A 22,366-nucleotide genomic window follows, 5' to 3' on the forward strand; every position below is an offset into this window, starting at 1 on the left:
ATTATACAACCAATACAAGTCAAAAGGCTGAACACTAATCGATTTTAACTTGATTAGACATTGGCAATCATGGCTTGGCGTTGTAACTTGCAGTAATGATCAGAGACTGCCAAGACGCGATGATCTGGGGGAGTTGCTGGAGTGGATTCAATGAAATGATTCCATTGTGTCATTGATAGGCTCAGACGTTATGGAACTACTGCAGAGAATGTAGTTTAATTCAAACCAAGCTTCTAGTCTGGTTGTTTTACTGTCGATGTCTGCAGCTTTCAATGTTTGCACTCTCCACTATGTATGTATACTCCCCCGTAAGTACAGTAGACGGCAGTTCACCCAATTACGACCTCTTTTTTAGATGAAAATGAAAAATCGAAGTGGAGCATTGACAATTGATGAGCTCTCGCCATTCATATACTCAAATTCAAATATATTTCTAATAAAAACAGGAGAAGAAGAACTTGGATCAAAGCCCATCCGAATAGCTGGCAATCGATCGCAAAAAAATAAATTGTACAGGTATCATAAGCATCCCTTCGTTTTTCCTCTCGTAGATTACAGTCGAAACGCCCCCTATTTATTATAATCACGCATGATTCTGCTTGCGATGAGACTCAATGGCAGCTTCAAAGGATCGAATGGTATCGAGTGGACGCTCAAGGCGAGCGCGGGTAGGATTCGACCGGTCGGGATCGGCTGTGTACAAGTTAGCGGGCGAAACAATTTTCTATACAAATCAATTTATTCTTCACGTACCAATTATTTTTCCCTGTCGATCCTTGTGCTGAATACTGCGAAGAGAGAACGCTCCTGTGCCAGGTTCGGCATTAACGGCCACTGCGATTGTTAGTAAAGCAAACCCAAAAAAAAAAAGCGACCGTTGGGAAAACAACTCGTCAGAAGTAAATTGGGAGTTAACTTACTTGGTTGAGCCTCGTATAGAGCTGTATTAGGATCCGCTTTTGTTTGAAGCGGTGTTTTTCCGGCGTGAAGTGACTGTAAGGAGCCAGTGCGCTCACTAGATGATCGTGAAGCGGCCATTATGGATCAAAAGGGTAAGGTCGGTGATACTAGTCAAGCGGAGATTTGATTGTGGCAAATTGAATTGACTTGTCTCGTATATAAATGTAAAGTAATAAAACACCTGGTTTAAAGTAGATCAGAAAAGAAAAAAAAAAGCAGCTACCTCAGGCTCCTTTTTATTCGCAATGTCTTTTTTTTTACCCTTCTCCAAACGCAAATCCGTCTGGTCCCCCCGGCTAAGAATAGGCTGCTATTTTGCAAATCAGACTCAAGATCACGCAAAAGGTGGCGAGACTGAGTGCGAGGCTTGAATATTGATTGGACAGCTTGTGATCAACGTGGGTCGCGTCCCACGACAGCATTCAATTCCGTATGACGTTACACCTCCCGAAACGGCGCGTTCCAACTGGCTGGCCAAGCTTCCACTAACCTTTAGTAGAATGCTTAGCATAGGACGAGTCCAATCAGCAAGATCGGGCCACGCAATCATCAGGGGCTGAAGCGAACGAGCTTCCAACAGAGACGGGAGAGACGGATGTGATCCAGGTACCCGAGAGATAATGGGGACCCTGATGGGTCCTGTACAAGAGCATGAAACGATTAAAATAGCCCCAACTTTGCAAAAAGCTGCAAGGAACAAGACGAATTGTTGGACAGACGCGACAGAAAGCTACGAATCGTAAAAGCCCACACATGCAGGTACTGTGTGCTAAGCCGAAGCTGTCCCTTGGCTTTCTCCACTTTCCCCCTTTTATGAACAGCTTAGTGGTCGCTCTGATCGCCCTTGAATATGTGACAGAAAGTTTCGAAAATTCTTCCCCATGTCTAATGTCGCGTCTGGAATGGATATCGATTGTGTGGGGAGTCATAACAATGTCAACGCATGCACATCTCCACATCTGCCACACATGGATGACTTATGATGGCTCATAACAGTGTACTTTGTCGTTTGTACAAGCCAAGACAACTGCTTTCGCAAGCTTTAGAGAGCAGATCTTGCCTCCATAGGAAACCTATGAGTGCACAGCCCGGGTTCGTGCACAGGACATGTTTGAGATTTGAAAGTAAGTGGATCCCCCTAGATAAGAGCGCGAAAGCTAAATCCGATTATTATGATCGAGATTATTATTATTAGAATGGTAATTAGGCAGCGGGATTTCCAGAAACATTGGAATTGTACTTTGTGAAAGATGTAACTGCTACAGCTTGTGCATGGACAGCATCTATAGGCTAGCCAGCCTCCATTGAGTGCCACTGATGTAATTATCATCATGAAAGGAAGTCGCTGTCTGCAAACGGAATTGAATATAGCCAGCTTATCCACATCCACGATAGAGTACGGAGGCCGGGATCCCCAGCATTCCGGAAACTGACATCGGGCACATTCTTCATCCTTGATTCCCAGCCTTGTGATCAGCAGTTTCCTTCATGAAACGACTGAATCGCCCCACAGCTAAAAAAGAGCCACGGTATACGCCACGTTTGTGCTCTTCTTGGCCCGAGACGTCTCTTGGCGTGTCCTGATCCTGGCTATTACTTCTCGATTCGGAGTTCTTTTGTCCACTTGAGTCATGACCCATGGTCAATTCTATCTCTCGAGTTTATGATCACAAAAATCGATACAAAAATTCCAAATTCTGCGGGTTCAAATATTCCGGGTTCGTCAATGAGCCCGCCAGGCCTGTGAAATCATCCCCCTCCACGTTGAACAGTTCATACCAGTCCATATTCACCGATGCGTCATCGGGTGGCGGCATTGAAGTACCTGTTGGCGTGATTGCAGGTAGAAGATCATTCGCATTCGAAGACAAAGGGCTGGCTAATGTGCCATCAATTGGATTCATAGTAGGAGATGTCAGTACTGAAAGTCCCTTTGTCGATTGACTGGACACTGCTGTAGATGAAGTCCCTGTATCAGCTAAGCGGAGGTCTCGAGCAGTTCTATCATCAAGACAGCGGAAGAAAAGGTCCAACACCCAATTCTCAAGATCCCATGCTTTTTGTAGCTCTTTTAGCCCGAGGAGACATAATTTTGCCCGGTGTTCAGCAAGTTTTCGAGCTGTACTATTCACCCGCCCGAAATGAATTGTGTGAATACATAGCGCGGAGAAAGTATGTGTAATGCTAAATTCCAAATGTCAGGCTGTAGTCATATTCTATATTTCTGATGAGAACTTACAGGTGAACTGATCCATGCTGAACCAGATTTTGTGAGAGCATGTCTTCCAAAATACGCGTGCTCCTGGTTGCTGCTTCCAGTGCCATATTCCCTTCGACGGTTGTTGATTCACTGGGCGGTTGCAGGAATATTGGACGATATAATAAGATATGAAGGTTGCTATAGTGATGGGTGCGAGTGGTTAGTCTTGTCTACGGGTCGAATGGAGCATGGAGACTTTACTTATAGGCCATGTGAAGCATGCCCACCAAGAAGATTACCTCTCGCTTGGCTGAAGGTGAAAATTGCATCTGTTCAGGCAGTTGAGATTCCCAATCTGCCAATCGCTGGTGAAGCATGGGACGAGATGGATTGTCTAATTTGGCACGACTTGGCGAATACTGGCTAGATACCACCTGCCGCACTAGAAAAGAGAAGTTAGTCACTAACACTGTAAATCAGGTATTCCAGAAATTCAGAGATCATACAGAGTTTTGCAAGTTGCGTCATTCCGATCACATATGAAACATGTGCAGTTGGTGGTTTTAGGAACACGTCAGAAGACATATCGTCGTCATATTCTGCTTCAAAATCCGATTCCTCCAGTTCGGCAACTTCACAGTCTTCATCGCGTATTCGAGATGGTAACCCTAACGCAGCAGAGGTCTGTTGGTCGCGTACCTATGGCTGTGTTAGGAGGGCAGATACAGGCTTCGTTGACATGAGATAAAGACTCACGTATAAGGCCCACCAAATCCTTTTCCATAATTGATGGTCACGGGCATTGAGAAAAGATAGTTTTGACCTATATAATCAGCCATTTAACTCGAGTCGCATCAAGCTCCTCCAGTATATAGTATTCACTCACAGGACATGGATTCCTTTCTTTTGTGCGATGCTGGTGGCCGCGCCGAGCCAGAAACGAACATCTCGCTCCTCTGTTGGCCCTCCACGCCAGAAGCTCAATAGGAACAAAGATTGGATCTTGATTAACATGTCAGTTTCCCAATCGACATCGTATATTTCTTTCGCGCGTTGATAGAATAGGCCCTTGGCCTGATACCGATTGGTAAATCCGGTGGTTTTTAAGGCTGCGTCTGAGCATAAGCTCACCCCAATGAAGAGCATTGCTTGAAGAAGCAACGGCGAGATGGTGTGCTCTTTATATTCTTGATGAACTTTTACTCGATCCAGAATCGGAAAACAAGGGTGAAACCACTCGAAATATGCCTTTAGAAGTGTATCACAAATGGTCGGTGACGGGAACACCAATGCACTCTCACGAATAAGGCGCTCCTGCAGGAATTTCCGGTGTTGGTCATCACTTATTTCACTGCTCCCTCGAGTCTCGGGAATAGCATAATGTAAACGGCCCTTGGGATTTCTAGATGCGTATCCTTTGTCTGGTGATCGCCGTCCTTCATCCACCACACATGTTAGGGGACTTGACTCCCCAAGAAACACAGTTTCATGAATTGCATCGTCTATCATTGTAGGGCGAGCTGAAGGCATATATTGCAAGGTTTGATCTTGTAAACTTCTTTGCCGTATATCTCTAGATTCCACTGTGCTTGTCGAAATTGTAGATAGCTCACTTTCCAGAGAGCCTTTCTTTTTGCGACGAGGATATCTATAGGTTTCAGTTGGTATGTATTCAAAGGATAACCACGAACAATAGAAGATGAATAATAAATTATTTCATATCAGCTTACTTTCCCCTTCTTGACACTCCTAGTTCACAGGACAAGTTCCATGCCACACAATTCCGACATGGTTGCATTTCAAGCACATTGCATCGAACGCGACGCGAATTGCAAGCCATGCAGGCTTTCTTTGCGCGCGTGCGCGGTCGATCTGTACTTTCATTTGCCATTATGAATGGATATAGGCTGTTTATGTGATAGGACCCTGTTGAAAGAGATGCAGTGGCAGCATACACCCAAATGTGTCGGCTCACTCGGTTATAAGGATCTTTGAAGTGGGTCTTCTCGGTTTCTTCGGTTATATGTTTGTGGTGCGGGGCATCCATGATATTTTGCCACCAAGACTAGATAAACAGATTTTGGCCAGAAGGCTGAGGTTTGTATATCATCGAGGGCACATTGCAAGATCTGGAAATTGAAGAAAGGAGGAAATATGCAGTGATTAATCTTGGTTGGTGATGATGCCGGTGATGCAGAAGGCAAGGATGCTAAGATGATAGGATGCCTGAGGCATCAATGTCTACTCTATCAGCACAACATAATAGAAGCACCAAACACCAATCACTATTTATGCGAAATTAATCCCAGCAAGACCCCAGGAAGGCAATGACTTAGTTTTGGCTATAGGAAAATTGCACATGTGGTAACCCTGGAGTCTGAGGTTCATGACTTCAGATACGTCACACGTAACCGGTCAAAAGTGCACTACAGTATCTTGATGTTTTACCTAGGATACTAGGTATACCAGAAAAGGTTAACCTTATTTTTGACAGTTTGATTGACATTGTTCTTTAAAATCAGCTTAGACCTTCTCAGCTCTAGAACTATTGGATCATTCGTAGTCTTGGTTGTGGACTCCCGCCTTCCAAGGGAGACAGCCACACTTCACATCAGCCTTTACAGGAATGTAGGGTGGAATGCTAGATAAACAGCACAAGTTGCCTAAGGTCTGGACCTAATACTTATTAGATTCGCATGCTACGGCTCATAACCAATATCTAGGGGGACTTTTATCCGGCCAACTAGCTTCCAAAACCGCCTTCATATCTGACGGAACTCAGTATGTTACCTCAAACAGCTTTGTTGGGTGCTTTGGCCCTCTTGCCACAGGCTCTCGCAGCATGGCCATCCTTTTACACCCTGTTATCAAGCCCATATCGCAACGAAGAGCCCGCCGTTCAAGTGGAAACGTTATTCCAATTTCCAAACAATGGCTCCTGGATCGACAATGTTGTTCTCCGATCCGACGGTAGCCTTCTCCTTACGCGACTAGATGTTCCAGAGGTATGGTCTGTGGACGCAGATAGTGGAAATGCGACACTTGCCTACTCCTTCCCGAACGTGACAAGTTGCTTCGGCATCAGTGAAATTGACGATGATGTATTTGCTGTGGTGATTGGCAACTTCTCAACCGAGACATATGCACCAACTCCGGGGACCTTTTCCGTTCAGAAATTAAATTTTCAAAGCCAAAATACCAGTGACAAGAAGAGAGATTCTCAGTCTCAGTCTCAGTCTCCGGTCGCAACGGAGATTGCTCCACTCCCTGACGCTCAAGCGCTCAACGGCATGGCAACATTCACCAGAGAGTCCCACCTTGTGCTTATCGCAGATAGCCCCGCGGGGGTTGTTTGGAAGGTCAACACGGAGACGGGTGACTACGCCGTTGCTTTGAATGACACTACAATGCTCCCAGCGAAGGGTCAAGCATTGCCATTGGGGATCAATGGATTGAAAGTCGTCGATGGATACGTGTACTATTCCAGTACGACGCGAATGGAATACTGTCGTGTCAAAGTTGATGAAGAGGCCAATGCAGCTGGAGAGTACCAAGTCATCGCCAGCGGGTTCCTCCCCGATGGTCTGGATGTGGCTTCGGATGGCACTGCGTATATTGCGACCGATCCCCAGAATTCGGTCGTTCGTGTGACTCCTTATGGTCAAATTTCCTTAGTTGCTGGTGGTCAACTCTCCACCCAGATGCCCGGTGCCACTTCCTGTCGGTTAACTGCCGATGGGAAAACCTTATATGTCGGGACAAGTGGAGGGCAAGTGGCTCCTGTCTTGGGGACTTTCAAGGAACCGGCGAAGGTGGTGAAGATTACCTTTTCATAAGGGAATCTTGAAAGCGACGTTTTTTATTTTGTAACTTGGGAAAGACCTATCAATGACGGTGGTGGTATTTTAGTTGTCATAATCTTTAATTCAGACTGGTTGAGCAATGTCAGTTCCTAGTAATGCAACAAACTTAGTATAACCATTTTGGACAGTGATGACCGGTTCATGCGGGGGCAGATCCCCCACCGTACCCTCACAGACACTTGATAGAGACTCAGAGAGTACAGAGTACAGAGTACAGAGAGGCCAAGTGGCGTCGGGACTTGATCACGTCCGATCCGGATGTAGATTTGCCCGCGATCTCGGTTTTTAACCTAAATAGGAAATCCGCGTCGGAGTTAATCAGATAACGAGATCAGATCATCATGGAGACACCCGGAGTCTCTGCCGAGAGTCCATCTGGGGCTGTATATAAGGGTCTGAGCTCCTTCCAGGTACATTTCCCCTTTTCAAACATTCAAATTCAAAATGGTCGCTAATGCACTTCGCAATATTGTCGTGGTCGGAGGTTCTTTTGTCGGGCGGGTAAGTCACCTACTACTGCATGGGTGAATACAGAACAGAGTAACTAATATGGTTGACTATTAGGGAACTGCCCAACAATTAGCTGGGGTTATTCCTTCCACACACAGAGTATGTTGCAAATTGGATCTCAATTGAGAAGATCTTCTGTTTAGACTGAAACTGACATCTCCATAGGTTCTTTTGATTGAGCCTCATAGCCATTTTCACCACTTGTTTACTTTTGTAAGTGCTGTCTTCCATGAGAATCGCGACCGTGGTTTTTCAATCAGTCGAAGGGAAAGGAAAGATGAAGAAACAAAGAATATATGATCTAACAAACTACCATATAGCCTCGGTTTGCGATCGTCCCTGGACAAGAACATAAAGCGTTCATTCCGTACGGTGGTCTCTATGCGGCCTCACCTAACCCAGAGTCGCACGGGGTCGTTCAGGCTCGAGTGACAGCTGTTCAATCTCAATATGTTGAGCTTGATCGTGAATGGCAAGGTTCAAAGCAAATCCCATTCGAATATATTGTTCTTGCTACAGGCACTCGCCTCTCAAAGCCAGCAGCCATGGATGATGATGACAAACCATCATCTGTGAAATACCTCCAAAATCATCAGGCCGGTGTCAAGCAAGCTAAATCAATTCTTCTCGTTGGAGGAGGAGCCGTGGGTGTGCAGATGGCGACTGATCTGAAAGAGTACTATCCTGAGAAAAATATCACAGTCGTTCAGTCTCGGCCACAGCTCATGCCCAGTTTCCACCATAAATTGCACGAGATCGTCAAATGTCGATTTGACGAACTGGGAATCAAACTTATCACCGGCGCCCGAGTCAATATTCCTTTAGAAGGATTCCCCAATAACGGCACTCCATTCAATGTCCAACTTACGAATGGGGATTCCGTGTCAACCGAATTTGTGATCTTAGCGACCGGTCAAAAACCAAACAATCAACTTATCAGCCATTTGAAGCCATCGACATCTGATGGGTTGTCTGTCGTAAACCCAGATAATGGATATATCCGCATTCGACCTACCATGCAGTTCCTGGACGAGCAATACTCGAATATGTTTGCAGTTGGGGATATTGCGGATACCGGGGCCCAGAAGGCTGCGAGACCTGGCTCAGCTCAAGCAGCGGTGGTTGCAAAGAATATTGCTTCATTGATTGAGGGCCAAGGGCCGTTGGAGACTTATGTTAAGGGCCCCGGTGCCATCCACATCACAATGGGCATGGTAAGTCTCATTCATCTGCATGGTCATTCTATCGTACCAAAAGGAAACAAAGTCTGACTTGAAAAGAAATACAACATGGTCTTTAGGAACCCAAATACCGCAGAGGGACAAACAGAACCGTGGACCAACGAGAAAGATGAGTAAGATACTACCTCTTCACCCGATAATACATGTTGAAACGTTAAACTGATTCCTGTCGCTTTAGTGGACGAGAGGATATGAATGTGGAGGGTATGTGGCAAAGACACGGCATACCAGTGGAAAATCCTCGCGAGTATCATCTGTGAGTCGGAGACCATGGTTTGGCTACATTATCTATCCAAATATTTTAGAAAGGAAACAAAATTTAACCACTCGGAGGCTTTCATACCTGAAGATTGGGAGATTCTGATGTCCTTAACCTATTATTGCATCCATCCACGGAGCCACAATACTAGTAAATTGCGTAACTTGAACTGGAAGACCCAATTTTTGGCTGAATCATAGGCAGAAATCTAGATTTCCATAGTTTAAATTAATTATCGGGGGTTCAAGTTAATACATTGGTGTTGGTAGAAAAGAAAAAAGAAAGCCTGATTCTGCCCAACCTGAATTTTCATAACATTATGGGAGTCGGGGACATATATATATAGACTAGTAGGAGGCAGATGGTAGCCCTTCAACCTTGGAAACCAGTTCAAGTTGATTTATTCCCCCAGGGCATGATTAGCCCATGGCTTGTTGCAGCTACTATGGTTTGAAGCTACATGATCTTATTATCAATCTATCTAAAAGCTTTCTATTTCCAGGCAAATTATAACTCCCAAATATTCAAATGTTCAAATTGTTGTCTTCACACTCCCCATGATCCAATAAAAACGCCCAACGTCACGTGATCAAAATGACTCAGCTTTTCTGCCTAATTGACGCCTGATATTTGATGCCTTGTAAAGAAGGTGTCGAGGTACGTGTGTTAACGTAATCCACTACCGAGCCGCCAGAACCACCGAGCCGCCAGGCTAACACGAAACGCGTCAATTAATTAGACCTTCCTTCTTCAACTACCCACTATGCTACCAATTCGCACCCAAAATAGTCAAAAATTGACAGAATAAGAGGGACGGATATTACTAGCTATTCAGGCTATTAAGAAATAAGAATAGCTCTCTATTAGTACAGCAGTACGCTATTTCAATGTGTCTTGTACAACCCTCTACGATCGACTACACAGCTATTAAAACCGACGCGAAACATATGCAAATGGTTATAAATTGACTGAAATTGAGGAAGAATCGCTTCAAAAATAAATACTTTCTATAGATAATCGTGGAGTAGCCCCTTAGCCTACTACTATACAAGAAATAGTAAATCTACTACTATCCGTATATAGATCGACCCTAGTTCAAACAGTTAGTAAAAATTAGGTCAATAAATATATAAAAAGACACCTATAGCTTTCAATCCGATTCTCTAGATACTATAATTATAAGTATATAAAATACAAAGATATAAAGATTATTTAAGAATAGTTTGATCTTATTTAAAAATTAATCCTTAAAAATAGTATTAACCCAGATAATATCTATAACTTTAATAAGACTAGTTTTGTAATAGGTTTAATTATAATTATAAGGATTATAATAAGAGCTAAATACTATAATCGGAGAGTACTTTTACAATCTAGAAATCGCTAGTAGATAACTATAATTAAATATATAGATATATTAGGATAGGTACTTCCTCTATATATTGTTTTTAAGGATAAAATCTATATTAAAGATTAGGATAATAGTCTTCTAAGGGATTAGTAACTTAAAGTTAATCTAAATAGATAGACCTCTAATAAAATTAGACTTTACTAGCTTAAAAAAGTCTTTATTCCTTTAACTTTTCTTTATATAAAGGGGAAATATCGACTTTTAATCCTTAATAGTCACAAAAGTTATTTAACTCTAAAGTTTAATAAACTTTATAGTGAAAATAATACAATTCTAATTTATATACTAGTATATTCCTTATATCTTTTATAGTCTTTTAATATTAGATGTTTTACGGTTTTAAAACGTTCATATAGTTAATTTATTAAGAATTAAATACGGATTAGGATCAATTATATTAATAAATTTGATTTCCTTAAAGTTTACTCTTCTATCTGAGATAAAGTATTTAAATTAGAGATAATTAAAAATAGTTTTGTAGTAGCTAGTTTAGTCCTATTTAACCCTAATTGAGTTATTTTAAAGCTTAATATTTAACTTCGAATATCTACTTCCTCCTTAAGCCAGGGTAGTGAGTAGGAGCCAAAAATATCTTTAAACTATATCTAATTATAAAAGTAAGTATCTTCGATTAAAGTACTACTAAAATAACACTTACAGAGCCTACTAAGTCCGCTAAATTCTATGCTTAACTAGATTTTAAAAGCTTGCTAAATTAATATATAATCAAATGCTTTTCTCGAGAAAGAAATAAGTGATTTACGTGCTAGAATAGAGAAGAAGAAGCAAAAAAGGACTAGATCTAGGTAGTAGATACTATGTGAAACAGGCCTATCAGTTATAGAGCTTTAAGATTTTATTGATCTATTGGCTATACCCCCAGTAGTACAAGGAGTAAGACGGGCCTAGAGGCCACAACTACCTTTACAACTACGTACGAGAGCCTTACTAAAGTGTGGATTATGTGGGAATAAGGGACATAAAAGAAACGCATGTCCAAATAGAGCTATATAGGTTATAATATCAATGAATTAATATTTTGGTTGATATAATTGTGTTTAAATCTATTAGGTATGGATTGCCTGGCGGCTCGGTGGTTCTGGCGGCTCGGTAACGTAATTCCCAACCGAGTGGCGCGCCCAACCGAGTGGCGCACCTACCGCGATCGCGTCACCTGCGTCGCTTTTGACTATCTTCAACCACCCATCATGCCACCAAAACGCGTCCAATTGAATCGGAACTCTCTGGAACAGGAGGGTAGAATCTTGCTTGCCATTGAAGTAATTAAGAAGAAAGAAATACCCTCTATTCGTGAAGCTGCACGTCGATTTAGTATACCTGAGATAACTCTATGCCGCCGCCGATTGGGTGATCGAAACCGCACAGAAATACGCGCAAATTGTCATAAATTGACTGAAAATGAAGAGAATTCTCTTGTTAAATGGGTGCTTGATATGGATACTCGTGGAGTAGCTCCTCGGCTGGCTACTGTTGGAGAAATGGCTAATATTCTACTTGCAACACACAGTGATATTCTTTCTCAAATAGTTGGAAAAAATTGGGTCACAAATTTTGTTAAAAGACAGCCAGAGCTTACTATATGATTCTCCTAGCGATATAACTATAAGTGTGTAAAGATAGAGGATCTAAGAGTCTCCCAGACATAGTTCGATCTTATTCTCCGTACAATCTAAGAGAACGGTATACTTAAAGAGGATATCTACAACTTTGATAAGATAGGCTTTGCAATAGGGCTTACAGCAACAGCTTGGGTAGTCACTCGCTCTAAATACTACGGTCGACAGTCAGTTCTACAACCTAGAAATTGTAAATGGGTCATAGTAATTGAGATAATTAATATATCCGGATAGTTACTCCTGCCAGTAATTATCTTTAAAGGTAAAGTAATTATTGAAGGGTAGTTCGATAACCTTCTATCTAATTGGCGCTTCGAAACTAGTTTAAATGGCTGGATAACTGATGAAATTGGACTTCGATGGCTTCAGAAACACTTTATTCCAGCTATAACTAGCTGTATACTTAGGAAATATCAACTTTTAATTCTTGATAGTTATGGGAGTCATTTAACTCCTTAATTCGACCAAACTTGCAAAGAAAATGATATTATTCTAATATATATACTAGTACATTCTTTATATCTTTATTAACTATTTGATATTGGATGTTTTGCACCTCTTAAACGTGTATATAGTCATCTTATTAAGAATTAGATGCGGCTTGGCTTCAACCATATCGATAAATTTGATTTCCTTACAGTATATCTAATCGCTTGTAAAGAAGCTTTTAAGATATAGACTATTAAAAATAGCTTTGCAGCAGCTGGTATAGTACTATTTAACCCAGAACAAGTACTCTCAAAACTCAATATTATTATTGGAACATCTACACCTCCGGGTAGCCGTCCAATCAGTCGATTAAGCTAATTCTCACCAAAGACACCTCAGAACTTGAAACAACTTCAACGGTAAGCTAGTTCAATTAAAGCTTTATTAAAAGAACGCTCAAGAAGCCCTCCTAGTCCGTTAAATCAGCAAATTGACCAAGTTCTAAAGGCTTGTGAGATTCAAATGCATTCAACAGCTTTACTTAAGATTGAAACATACAAATTACGTGCCGCCCATGAAAAACAAAAGCAAAAGCGCCAAAGGTCTACTAGACAGATACCAAATGAGGGTGGAATGACAGTTCAGGAGATGCAAGAAGCTATACAGCTTACAGTACAGGCTGAGGAAGCTCCTCCGTCCCCTCCGGCTAATAGAGCCCCAGCACCTTATATTCCACCTGTACGGGCACCCCGTGCCCTTCCAACATGTAAAAACTGCAATAATAAAGGGCATCGAAAAGATCATTGCCCTAGTAGGTAGTTTATTTAGATTTAATAGCATTATGGTGGTTAAAAATGTATTTAAAACTGTATGGTAGGCGGTAGGTGCGCCACTCGGTTGGGCGCGCCACTCGGTTGGGAATTACGTTAGTGGATTACGTTAACTACTGCCTGAATTTGCAGGTTCAACTTCCAACCACGCGCCAAGCAGATCTTCTTCGCTCTTCCTATCCTTGGCCCATTTGGCTTCAATGTCGAGAGCGAGCTAAACGGTTGGGTAAAGGGCCAGATCCCATCAATGTAACGATGTTGAGGAGACATATAAGCCAGCGCATGCAGTGCCTTTTCCCGCAGAAGTTCTCTCCAAGCGCGTTACAGCTTCACATAGCCCAGTCAAGACCACTCAATGCTCCACATCGAAATATCTACACTCTTGTGAAACGGAGAACATCAGTCGCCCATTACGAACGGCTGGGACAGAATCCGAAAAAGAATTTGAATCCTCGCAATTTCTGGACCATCAGTTCAGTTCCTGCTATCTTAGTTCCACCCGTCATTTTTATCGGGCTCCTTCTCTCTCTTTGGACATGGAAATGCTTTTGGATTATCGCGATGCAGAATAAGTTATTATATTTGAGTTGGTTACCACCATTCTCAAGATCAGATACAATTTCAGAATACGAGCGTGCATGCAAGCCCGTGGAATGGAAGGAAAAGCAAATCCGAAGCCTTGATGGAACAAAGCTAGCGATTTGCGAAGGAAATATCCCCATTAAGAGCGACAAGAATGAGCTCGAACTTAAACAACCAAAGAAGTTGGTTGCGATTTGTTACTTCCAAGGAAATGGTGGATCAACACCACTCCGACTACCGCTGCTATCTCAAGTGCTGAGAGCCATCAATACCAAGAGCCAGAATTCCAAAGAGATCGAAACGCGCGACGACACGAGGTATATAGTCTTAGCTTTATCATATCGTGGCTACTGGAAGTCTTCTGGGACCGCGACACAAACGGGCATTGAGAAGGATGCTCAGGCATTTCTTACTTGGGTGTCTAACACCTACTCGGAAGCAAACACAAATTGCCAAATCGTCTTATGGGGACACAGTGTCGGTTCGGCCGTTGCATCATCTGCCCTATCAACATATCTTGCCCATTCCAACCCTATCCCTGTATCTGGGTTAATCATGGAAGCACCCATATCCAATATCAAGGATATGCTGATTGGTTTATATCCACAGAAGTGGCTTCCGTACCGATACCTTTGGCCGTTTTCGTGGAATAATTGGTGCACATCTTCATCGCTGGAACGGTTAGCCGCCTGGCGTGATCAGGTTACTGAGCAGGGCCAGCAAAATCTGCCCAATCCATCCAATCCACGACTGACCCAACCATCTCAATCTATTCCACCAATATTGATTTTGTCTGCCGAATCAGACGAGGTTATTCCAGCTCATGTCGCCGGCCAACTGGAATGCAAAGGACGAGACCTTGGCCTTGATATTCAGAGAACGGTCGTACCCGGGGCAATGCACATAGAGGGACCCATAAAACGTATCGGAAAGGATGCTTTGGTGAAGTTTATTCTTGAACCGTCGGCCAAGAAACAGTGAACAGCCGAACATGGAGGAAATCTGCCCCAATTAAGAAGACCCGAGTGCATATGTCAGAAATGGCTACTCACAAACTCCAAATAAAGAACCTGTGACCTTGTCAAGTGAGTAGATTTGGCGAGTCATTGCTATGGATGATTGCTGTCTGTTGCACGAAATGCTGGTCAGTCAACGGCGCATCAATTATCAGAAGAGAAATGAACTTCCCCAAAGGATGTGAGAATACAACTGATGCTCGGAGAATTCTAACGATCTGCAAATCTGAACTATGCAAATTGTGGGCATTGTACTTTCCCATAACCTGTAAACTCCGAAGCTTGAAAGTATAATCCGGGGCTACGGGGCAATCGGGAATTAAGGATAATCGGGAAAAAACAGCAAGATTTCAGGAAATTTCCAGTTGGAAAAACCCACGAAAACCCTGCCTATAAAACGGTCATTTCAGGGCCGTATGTAGACACGGTATGCCCACTCTTCAATCCACTGTATGCTCGGAAGTCCGACTCTCAATCAGACGTGAAGCTGCCGAAACGCAATGTTTAGCAATGAAGATCTGAGCTTTACTTAAGCTTCGAGAATGCATGCTAACCTTTGGAATTACAGAATGTGAGTTGTTCACGGGCCGAAATAAACTCCAAAATTGGTGTGGGTCACATCAAAGACACAAGGGATGCAGCGACTACCCAGTGTGGAGAGACTGATCGCTACGATTACCAATGGCTGGGGAAAGGAGATCTGTTGTCTTATATTAGGATATTTTGTCAAATATGCCACAAGGCACATAAAGCTTGGCGACCTCTTGAATCAACAGATCGGACGAATCAAAAGGTGGTCATTCTAATGCAGATCCTCGATCCAGGCACAGAATGCGCCCTCCGATTCTGCAAGGAATTACGTAGGAAATCGATCGGACTGGGTGATGAACGGAATACTCATTTCATGTTGAGTGGAATAATCCTACTGCTTCAGAAGACTCAAGCTACGATCATTCAGATGTGTATGCAGAACGAGACCGACGAATCGTGTCAACTTCTGCATGATGATCCAATCTGTTTACATTTCCACCTGTACTTCCCGCGTACCTGGACCAACATGGCCAAGAGGACCCTGAATCATGGATCAGGAATGTCTGAATGAAGCCCTTACTATGCACATTCCAATGCTATACCTCTTTCTCTTTCTCTTTATTCTTTATTCTTTTATTTCTTTTTTCTTTTTATGCTTTTCGATTTTCATTTCGGGAGGCTTCTTGTCTCTCTTTTGGGATATACGGAAATTGTAAAATCTCCTTAAATGAATTATCTTCACTGTCCATGCATATGGCTTCATCCGCCAAGTCAGGATGAGGATTTTGTCGATTCTGGGCTATTTGGGCCTGGTTAAAGCGTTGCAATTATCAGATTGCACTTGCTCACATACTGTCTACGTTACAGCGACAGTACAACCATCAACGCCAACCTCCCCATCATCACCTTCTCGTGGGTCTTCTTTGAGTTTGATTAACGATCCGTGCGCTAATATGTCTCAGCCACCTCCCCCATAGTCACAGTTGCGACCGACAAGAGTGGTCAATTTACAGCCATTGGTGATGCTATTTCATATGCTCAGCATAATGATATCCCATCTGTTACCGTCTTAGCGGGTACTTACCCAGCTGTAACTGTCTCCGCAACTCCATCCGTCGCCGTCATCGGCCAGCCTCAAGATATAGATGGATATTCCAAGAACAAGGTTATCATTTCCGATGCTGGTACAGCTTTGACAATCACGGCGGATATCGACGGTATTACTTTCCAAAACATCAACTTCATCAATACAGACTCCGATAGTGCAGCCATCCAAGTGAAAGGAACGAAGATAGCATTTTATGGGTGTGAATTCATTTCAGCTGGGCCCGTTGGGATTGAAACAGACTTGGGTATCATATTGATCGCAAACAGCTATATCGAAGCTCATGAGAAAGCAATTGACGGGAAAGCCACAGTGTATGTTTTCAGAACATCAATTTCCCCGCTCGATAGCTCGGCCACCGTTATCAACAACCTGGGTACATCGTTAGATGATACTTTATACAACTCGACGATAGTTCTCGATCGATCCACTATTTCCCCCAAGTCTGGAAGCGACAACGATGAGGTCTACTTGGCGAAAGCCAAAGGTGTGGGATCGGTGGCAGTATATCTAAGTTCCGTGTTGGATGGGTTCATCGCTGCGACCGGAGTGCATATCGATGCAACAACCCAGAGTGGTCGCAACTTCTACGGCGAACATGGAGATACTGGGGCAGGAGCCTATCCGAGCAACAAGGACGCTAGATCGCCGTACGTGACACTATTGGATACTGCTGATCTGGCCCAGTTCGCAATCGAGACCGTGTTTGGAAACGCCTACCCCAGATATGCTACATCTGATACCAGTTGGATAGACTCTGGTATTCTAACCGACATACATGATGGATCTGGAGGTTCAGGTTCAGGGTCAGGCTCTGGTTCTGGATCAGGTGGATCAGGTGGCTCTGGGTCTGATGGATCAGGTGGCTCGGGCTCGGGCTCAGGTTCTGGATCAGATGGTTCTGGATCAGGCTCCGGTGGCTCTGGATCAGGCTCAGGATCAGGATCAGGTTCAGGCTCTGATGGTGCTGGGGGTTCTGGATCAGGCTCTGGTGGCTCAGGCTCCGGCTCTGATGGTTCTGGGGGCGCTGGATCAGGCGCTGGATCAGGCTCTGGATCAGGCTCTGGTGGCTCTGGATCAGACTCAGGCTCAGGGTCTGATGGCTCTGATGGCTCGGGCTCTGGTGGTTCTGGTGGCTCTGGTGGCTCTGGGTCTGGCGATTCAGGGTCAGATGGATCAGGATCAGGGTCTGGGTCTGGCTCCGGTTCATCTTCGACAGGCTCAACGTCCCCAGATGCTATACCAGCGGGCACCTTGGTGGTGTCTACCAACCCATCAGATGGCGAATACAGTAGCGTTTCGTCAGCGATTAAAGCTCTTCCCGCTGATGGGAAACCATATGTCATCGAGATCAGAAGTGGCGCATACAAGGAGCAGATAACCATCAATCGAAAAGGGAAGGTCACACTACGCGGGCAAACTACATACAAGAACGATTTCACTAAAAATCTGGTGACGATCGAAACCTCTTATGGAAGAGCAACTAAGACCGGTAATGATGAGTTGACAGCTGTCATTCGAGTCAAATCTGGCTCGGACTCAGATGGTTCTGGTGGCTCTGGATCAGGTGGCTCGGGCTCAGGCTCTGATGGTTCTGGCTCTGGGGATTCCAATGCAAAAACAATAATTGCGTTGTATAACATCAACCTTCGCAATACATATCCCCAAAAGAGCGATACCGTGGCCATTTCAGGAGCATTCAACGGTCTAGTAGCTGCATATGGCTGTTCGTTCATTGGTTATCATCACACTTTGTTTGCAAACGAGGGAACCCAAGTTTTCTCCAATAGCTATATCGAAGGCTCAATCGATTTTATATGGGGGTCTTCTATAGCTTACTTCCACCAATCGTACATTGCATCAAACACGAACGGCTATTCCATCACTGCACAGACTCGGTCATCCGAAAATGCTGAAGGCGGGTTTGTCATCGACACCTGCGTGGTCACATACATTAGCCCCTACGACATGTCTGGCAAGGGAACTTATCTTGGACGCCCTGCCTCCGAGTACAGTCTTGTGATTTATATGAACTCCTTTTTGGATAAGCATATCAGTCCTGTTGGATGGAGTTCGTCTGGACCATCGGGAACTGACCACGTTACATTTGGTGAATATCATAATTCCGGACCAGGAAAGTGGTCAGACGCTCGCGCACCATTCGCGAAAAAGCTGAATCAGGGCGAGGCACAAGCTTATACTCTCTCCGCGTGGATTGGAGACACCTCTTGGATTGATATGACTGCCTATAACTACGATCCTTCCTACAGTCTAACCGATGGCAACGGAGGGAGCTCGCCCACAGCTCCAGAATCTGGTACAGGAACTCCGACGCTTTCGGGAAGTGGTTCAGAGACATCCCCATCTAATCCAGCCGGAACTGGTACCGCCGGGCATCCAAAGAGTGGGACAAAACCACCACCGGGAGCAGTTCTCGTGTCGACATTGAGCTCCATCGAGAGCTCCTACTCGTCTGTTGCAAAAGCATTGAACTCACTACCCGATGATGACTCTTTGCAGACCATCTTTATTTACCCAGGATCATATAATGAACAAGTGCCAGTCATTGATAGAAATGGTCCAACAATAATCATTGGATACACAACTGGAGCTGTCGGTGAAAACTTCTCGGACAATGAAGTAACTATCACACTTTCTCGTGGAGCTCCCGTCTCTTCACGCTCTTCTACTCACTCCGATTCGGACACTGCAACTTTTTCGACTGCCTCCATCAATATTGCTGTTTACAACATCAACATAATCAACAGTGACAACCTCGACGGTTCAAAGGCATCTTACATCGCAGTAGCAGCTTCAGTCTATGGAACACAGAATGCCTTCTACGGCTGTTCATTTATTGGCTGGGAAGAGACCTTGTTGACTGGTGGCGCCAACTCTTATCAATATTATGAGTCCTCCTATATCGAAGGGGCTTTGGATTTCATCTATGGGCCCGCAAAAGCTTACTTCAAAGGATGCACTATTGGAGCCAAGTCTCCAGGAAACGCAATTACAGCACAAGGTCGCGCATCTCAAGAGGCCGTCGGTGGCTACATATTTGATCAATGTCTTTTTGGAGCAGCCTCAAATGCAGCATCAGATTTGGGTGGATCTATCTTTCTTGGGCGTCCCCAATCAGAATATGCACTAGTTGTGGTCAAGAAGTCGCATCTTACTGACGTGATTAATCCATCGGGGTGGAAGGCGTGGTCTTCTACAGACCCTCGAACAGACCATATCACCCTTGCAGAGTATGAAAATACAGGAAAAGGGAACTGGGAGAATAATGCAGACGCTCGGGAAGCATCTGGCCTCGCAAAGCTGCTTGAATCCGACGCCTATGCTTTAGCTGATGTCATGGATTCTACAGACTGGATTGACATGACATACTGGGACAAAATCGTCACTCCCAAGGCCGAACCAGGGAGTGAACCATCACCAGAAACGTCACCGGGACAACCAACCGATGACTCTGATTCCGATGGGACGACGCCACCTGATGGGGCATTCGTTGTGTCGAAGACCAAAATCGACAACCAGAAGACATACAAGACCATACAGAATGCCCTTGATGCCTTATCATCATCAGCTTCATCGAAGACTACCAAGAAAGTGTTTATCTATCCTGGAACTTATCATGAAACACTGAAGATCACTACACTAGGTACTCTGGTCCTAATCGGCTACTCGAATTCGCCTACCAGCAATGACAAGAATCAAGTCACAATCGCCAGCAACAAAGCGGCAGACACCAAATTTGGCGAATCTCCAAGTAGCAGCGCGACAGTATATGCTGCAGGAGATGCTCTACAAGCTATGAACATCGATTTCTCCAATACAAACAAAGCAGTTGGAGACAGAGAGTCTGTCGCATTAGCAGTAAAAGAATCTACATATGCTAGTCTGTATGGATGCCAGGTATCTGGAGGCCATAACACCATTGTGGTTGATGGATATCTCTTCGTGGCGGAAAGCAAGATCGAAGGCAACATGGATGTGATAGCAGGAAGCGGATCGGGCTATTTCCTCGACTCGACAGTGTCTCCGAATGATGACGGCATCAGTATTACTGCAGGCAAGCGCGATTCCACTGATTCACCTGGAGGTTTTGTCTTCGATAAATGCACAATTACACCATCTGATGGGGCAGGCTCCATGTCAGGAATCTCGCTTGGAAGACCTCAAAATCCTAACGCGAGAGTTGCATACATTGATTGTCATTTGGGGTCCTGCATAGAGTCTGCTGGATGGGAGGAATGGTCCTCTGACAGTGCTCGAACTAGTAATGTTTTGTTTGGAGAATACAATAATGACGGTCCGGGATCAGATACATCTGGGCGAGTGTCTTTTGCGACACAATTAGATGACAAGTCGGTGGTACAGTTCGAGATATCGAATTTCTTTGACACTACCTCCTGGATTGATTTCACGCATGTCTCCGCAACCCCTTTTGCCCCTGGGGAATCTCCAGCTTCGCCAACGCCCAGTTCATCCGATCCATCCTCTTCTGGACCAGTGAAAACCACCACAACCATGATTGTGACAGACGAGGCTACATCTTTGACAACAAAAACTCCCGGGGATAGCCCAACCACAACGGGAACGACAACTGCTACTGTTGATGTGGCATCCGATTCAGAGTCAATGACCCAAGCTACCGCCACATCGACATCAGTGGTCACGAAAACAATCACAGATGACAAAGAAACTTTGACAACAACCTCTACTGAGACGGTCGTAGGCGACTCAACATTAACACCCACGACAGTTGTTAAGACCAAGACAGAAAAAGCTCAAAAGACCGCTGTCAAAACCATCACGGCGGCATTCTCTATCAAAACCGTTGAAAGGACGTTGACAAGCACTGAGTTGGTCACTGCTTCTTCGTCGATGACATCAACTGTATTTACCACGGCAACAAGACTCACAACTCCGGCTCCTCGTACCTCCGAAGTAACCTCTACCATCACATTCACAGCCGGCACTGGAGGCACAACAACGGTCTCGGCTGGAACTAGCGTCATAACATTCAGTACAACATCAATAAAGACCAAGACAACGAGCACAACAACAACACTGAGTTGTCTGCAGGCTACAAGGGTGAAACGAAGTCTTCTCCCACCACGAGCTATTCTTGCGACCACAGTCACAGATTATTCAACTACCACTGAATTCATTACCACCTCCACGGTGATGGCATCGGGATCGAAGAATTTCCTAGTCAAAACAATAACAGCCACACATACAGGTGATAGGCAAAATGCGGCCAAAAAAGCAACTTCAGTTATCACAAAAACTTCGTCTGTGACAATATCAGCTGTAGCGACGACGACAGTTACGAAGTCATTTCCAGCTGGCAATGACATAACACCTGATCCAGTGACATTTACGCACATTGTCACCTCAACATCGACAGCCACATCTACAACCACTGTATACGCTGCTACAAAGACGGCAACAGGTCTTACAACTACCATCATTCAGTCCTTCGTTGGACCCACTGCGTTGATAAAGGTCGTGACAAAGACTGTGCCAGCAACTTCTACAATTGCTTTACCCCTATTCACCTCAACGAAGATTGTAACGACGACCTACCATAATTCACCCACTGTTACTGTCACCACAGGTCCCACCTCTACCAAGATCAAGACTGTGAAGACTACGTCTACTCTCACCAGTACCGTGACAGCTACCGCAAAGGGTGCCACAAGTTGCGCATCATGACAGTTTCCAGATTGAATCCCCACTGCACTATTGATTTAATATTTTTGTATCAACCCCGTTGTCTCTAT

General features: G+C 44.2%; 7 protein-coding genes across 7 annotated transcripts; 5 read left to right on the forward strand and 2 right to left on the reverse strand.

The window, feature by feature from the left end:
- Positions 1-583: 583 nt before the first annotated feature.
- On the reverse strand, positions 584-1,038 carry N7478_012160 (DUF2406 domain-containing protein; the record flags this gene model as incomplete). The annotated part of the gene is made up of 3 exons (XM_056928374.1): positions 584-693; positions 754-834; positions 921-1,038. 3 exons carry the CDS (start codon positions 1,036-1,038, stop codon positions 584-586), a joined length of 309 nt encoding a protein of 102 aa, XP_056773482.1.
- Positions 1,039-2,627: 1,589 nt separating this feature from the next.
- N7478_012161 (fungal specific transcription factor domain-containing protein) lies at positions 2,628-4,306 on the reverse strand (the record flags this gene model as incomplete). The annotated part of the gene is made up of 6 exons (XM_056928375.1): positions 2,628-3,144; positions 3,200-3,358; positions 3,422-3,602; positions 3,667-3,859; positions 3,917-3,983; positions 4,047-4,306. 6 exons carry the CDS (start codon positions 4,304-4,306, stop codon positions 2,628-2,630), a joined length of 1,377 nt encoding a protein of 458 aa, XP_056773483.1.
- Positions 4,307-5,943: 1,637 nt separating this feature from the next.
- Positions 5,944-6,996, forward strand: N7478_012162 (uncharacterized protein; the record flags this gene model as incomplete). The annotated part of the gene is made up of 1 exon (XM_056928376.1): positions 5,944-6,996. One exon carries the CDS (start codon positions 5,944-5,946, stop codon positions 6,994-6,996), a length of 1,053 nt encoding a protein of 350 aa, XP_056773484.1.
- Positions 6,997-7,467: 471 nt separating this feature from the next.
- Positions 7,468-9,034, forward strand: N7478_012163 (NAD(P)/FAD-dependent oxidoreductase; the record flags this gene model as incomplete). The annotated part of the gene is made up of 6 exons (XM_056928377.1): positions 7,468-7,524; positions 7,588-7,632; positions 7,699-7,746; positions 7,854-8,747; positions 8,814-8,887; positions 8,953-9,034. 6 exons carry the CDS (start codon positions 7,468-7,470, stop codon positions 9,032-9,034), a joined length of 1,200 nt encoding a protein of 399 aa, XP_056773485.1.
- A 2,618-nt stretch (positions 9,035-11,652) lies between these two features.
- On the forward strand, positions 11,653-12,048 carry N7478_012164 (uncharacterized protein; the record flags this gene model as incomplete). Its single annotated transcript, XM_056928378.1, has 1 exon — positions 11,653-12,048. One exon carries the CDS (start codon positions 11,653-11,655, stop codon positions 12,046-12,048), a length of 396 nt encoding a protein of 131 aa, XP_056773486.1.
- Positions 12,049-13,595: 1,547 nt separating this feature from the next.
- On the forward strand, positions 13,596-14,903 carry N7478_012165 (uncharacterized protein; the record flags this gene model as incomplete). The annotated part of the gene is made up of 1 exon (XM_056928379.1): positions 13,596-14,903. The coding sequence occupies one exon, from the start codon at positions 13,596-13,598 to the stop codon at positions 14,901-14,903; it is 1,308 nt and encodes a 435-aa protein (XP_056773487.1).
- Positions 14,904-15,743: 840 nt separating this feature from the next.
- On the forward strand, positions 15,744-22,298 carry N7478_012166 (pectinesterase family protein; the record flags this gene model as incomplete). The annotated part of the gene is made up of 3 exons (XM_056928380.1): positions 15,744-15,900; positions 16,337-16,381; positions 16,432-22,298. 3 exons carry the CDS (start codon positions 15,744-15,746, stop codon positions 22,296-22,298), a joined length of 6,069 nt encoding a protein of 2,022 aa, XP_056773488.1.
- Between the last annotated feature and the right edge of the window lie 68 nt (positions 22,299-22,366).

This window comes from Penicillium angulare (assembly GCF_028827245.1).
Source record: "Penicillium angulare strain IBT 27051 chromosome Unknown utg000010l_segment0_segment0, whole genome shotgun sequence".
Taxonomy (NCBI): Eukaryota; Fungi; Ascomycota; class Eurotiomycetes; order Eurotiales; family Aspergillaceae; genus Penicillium; species Penicillium angulare.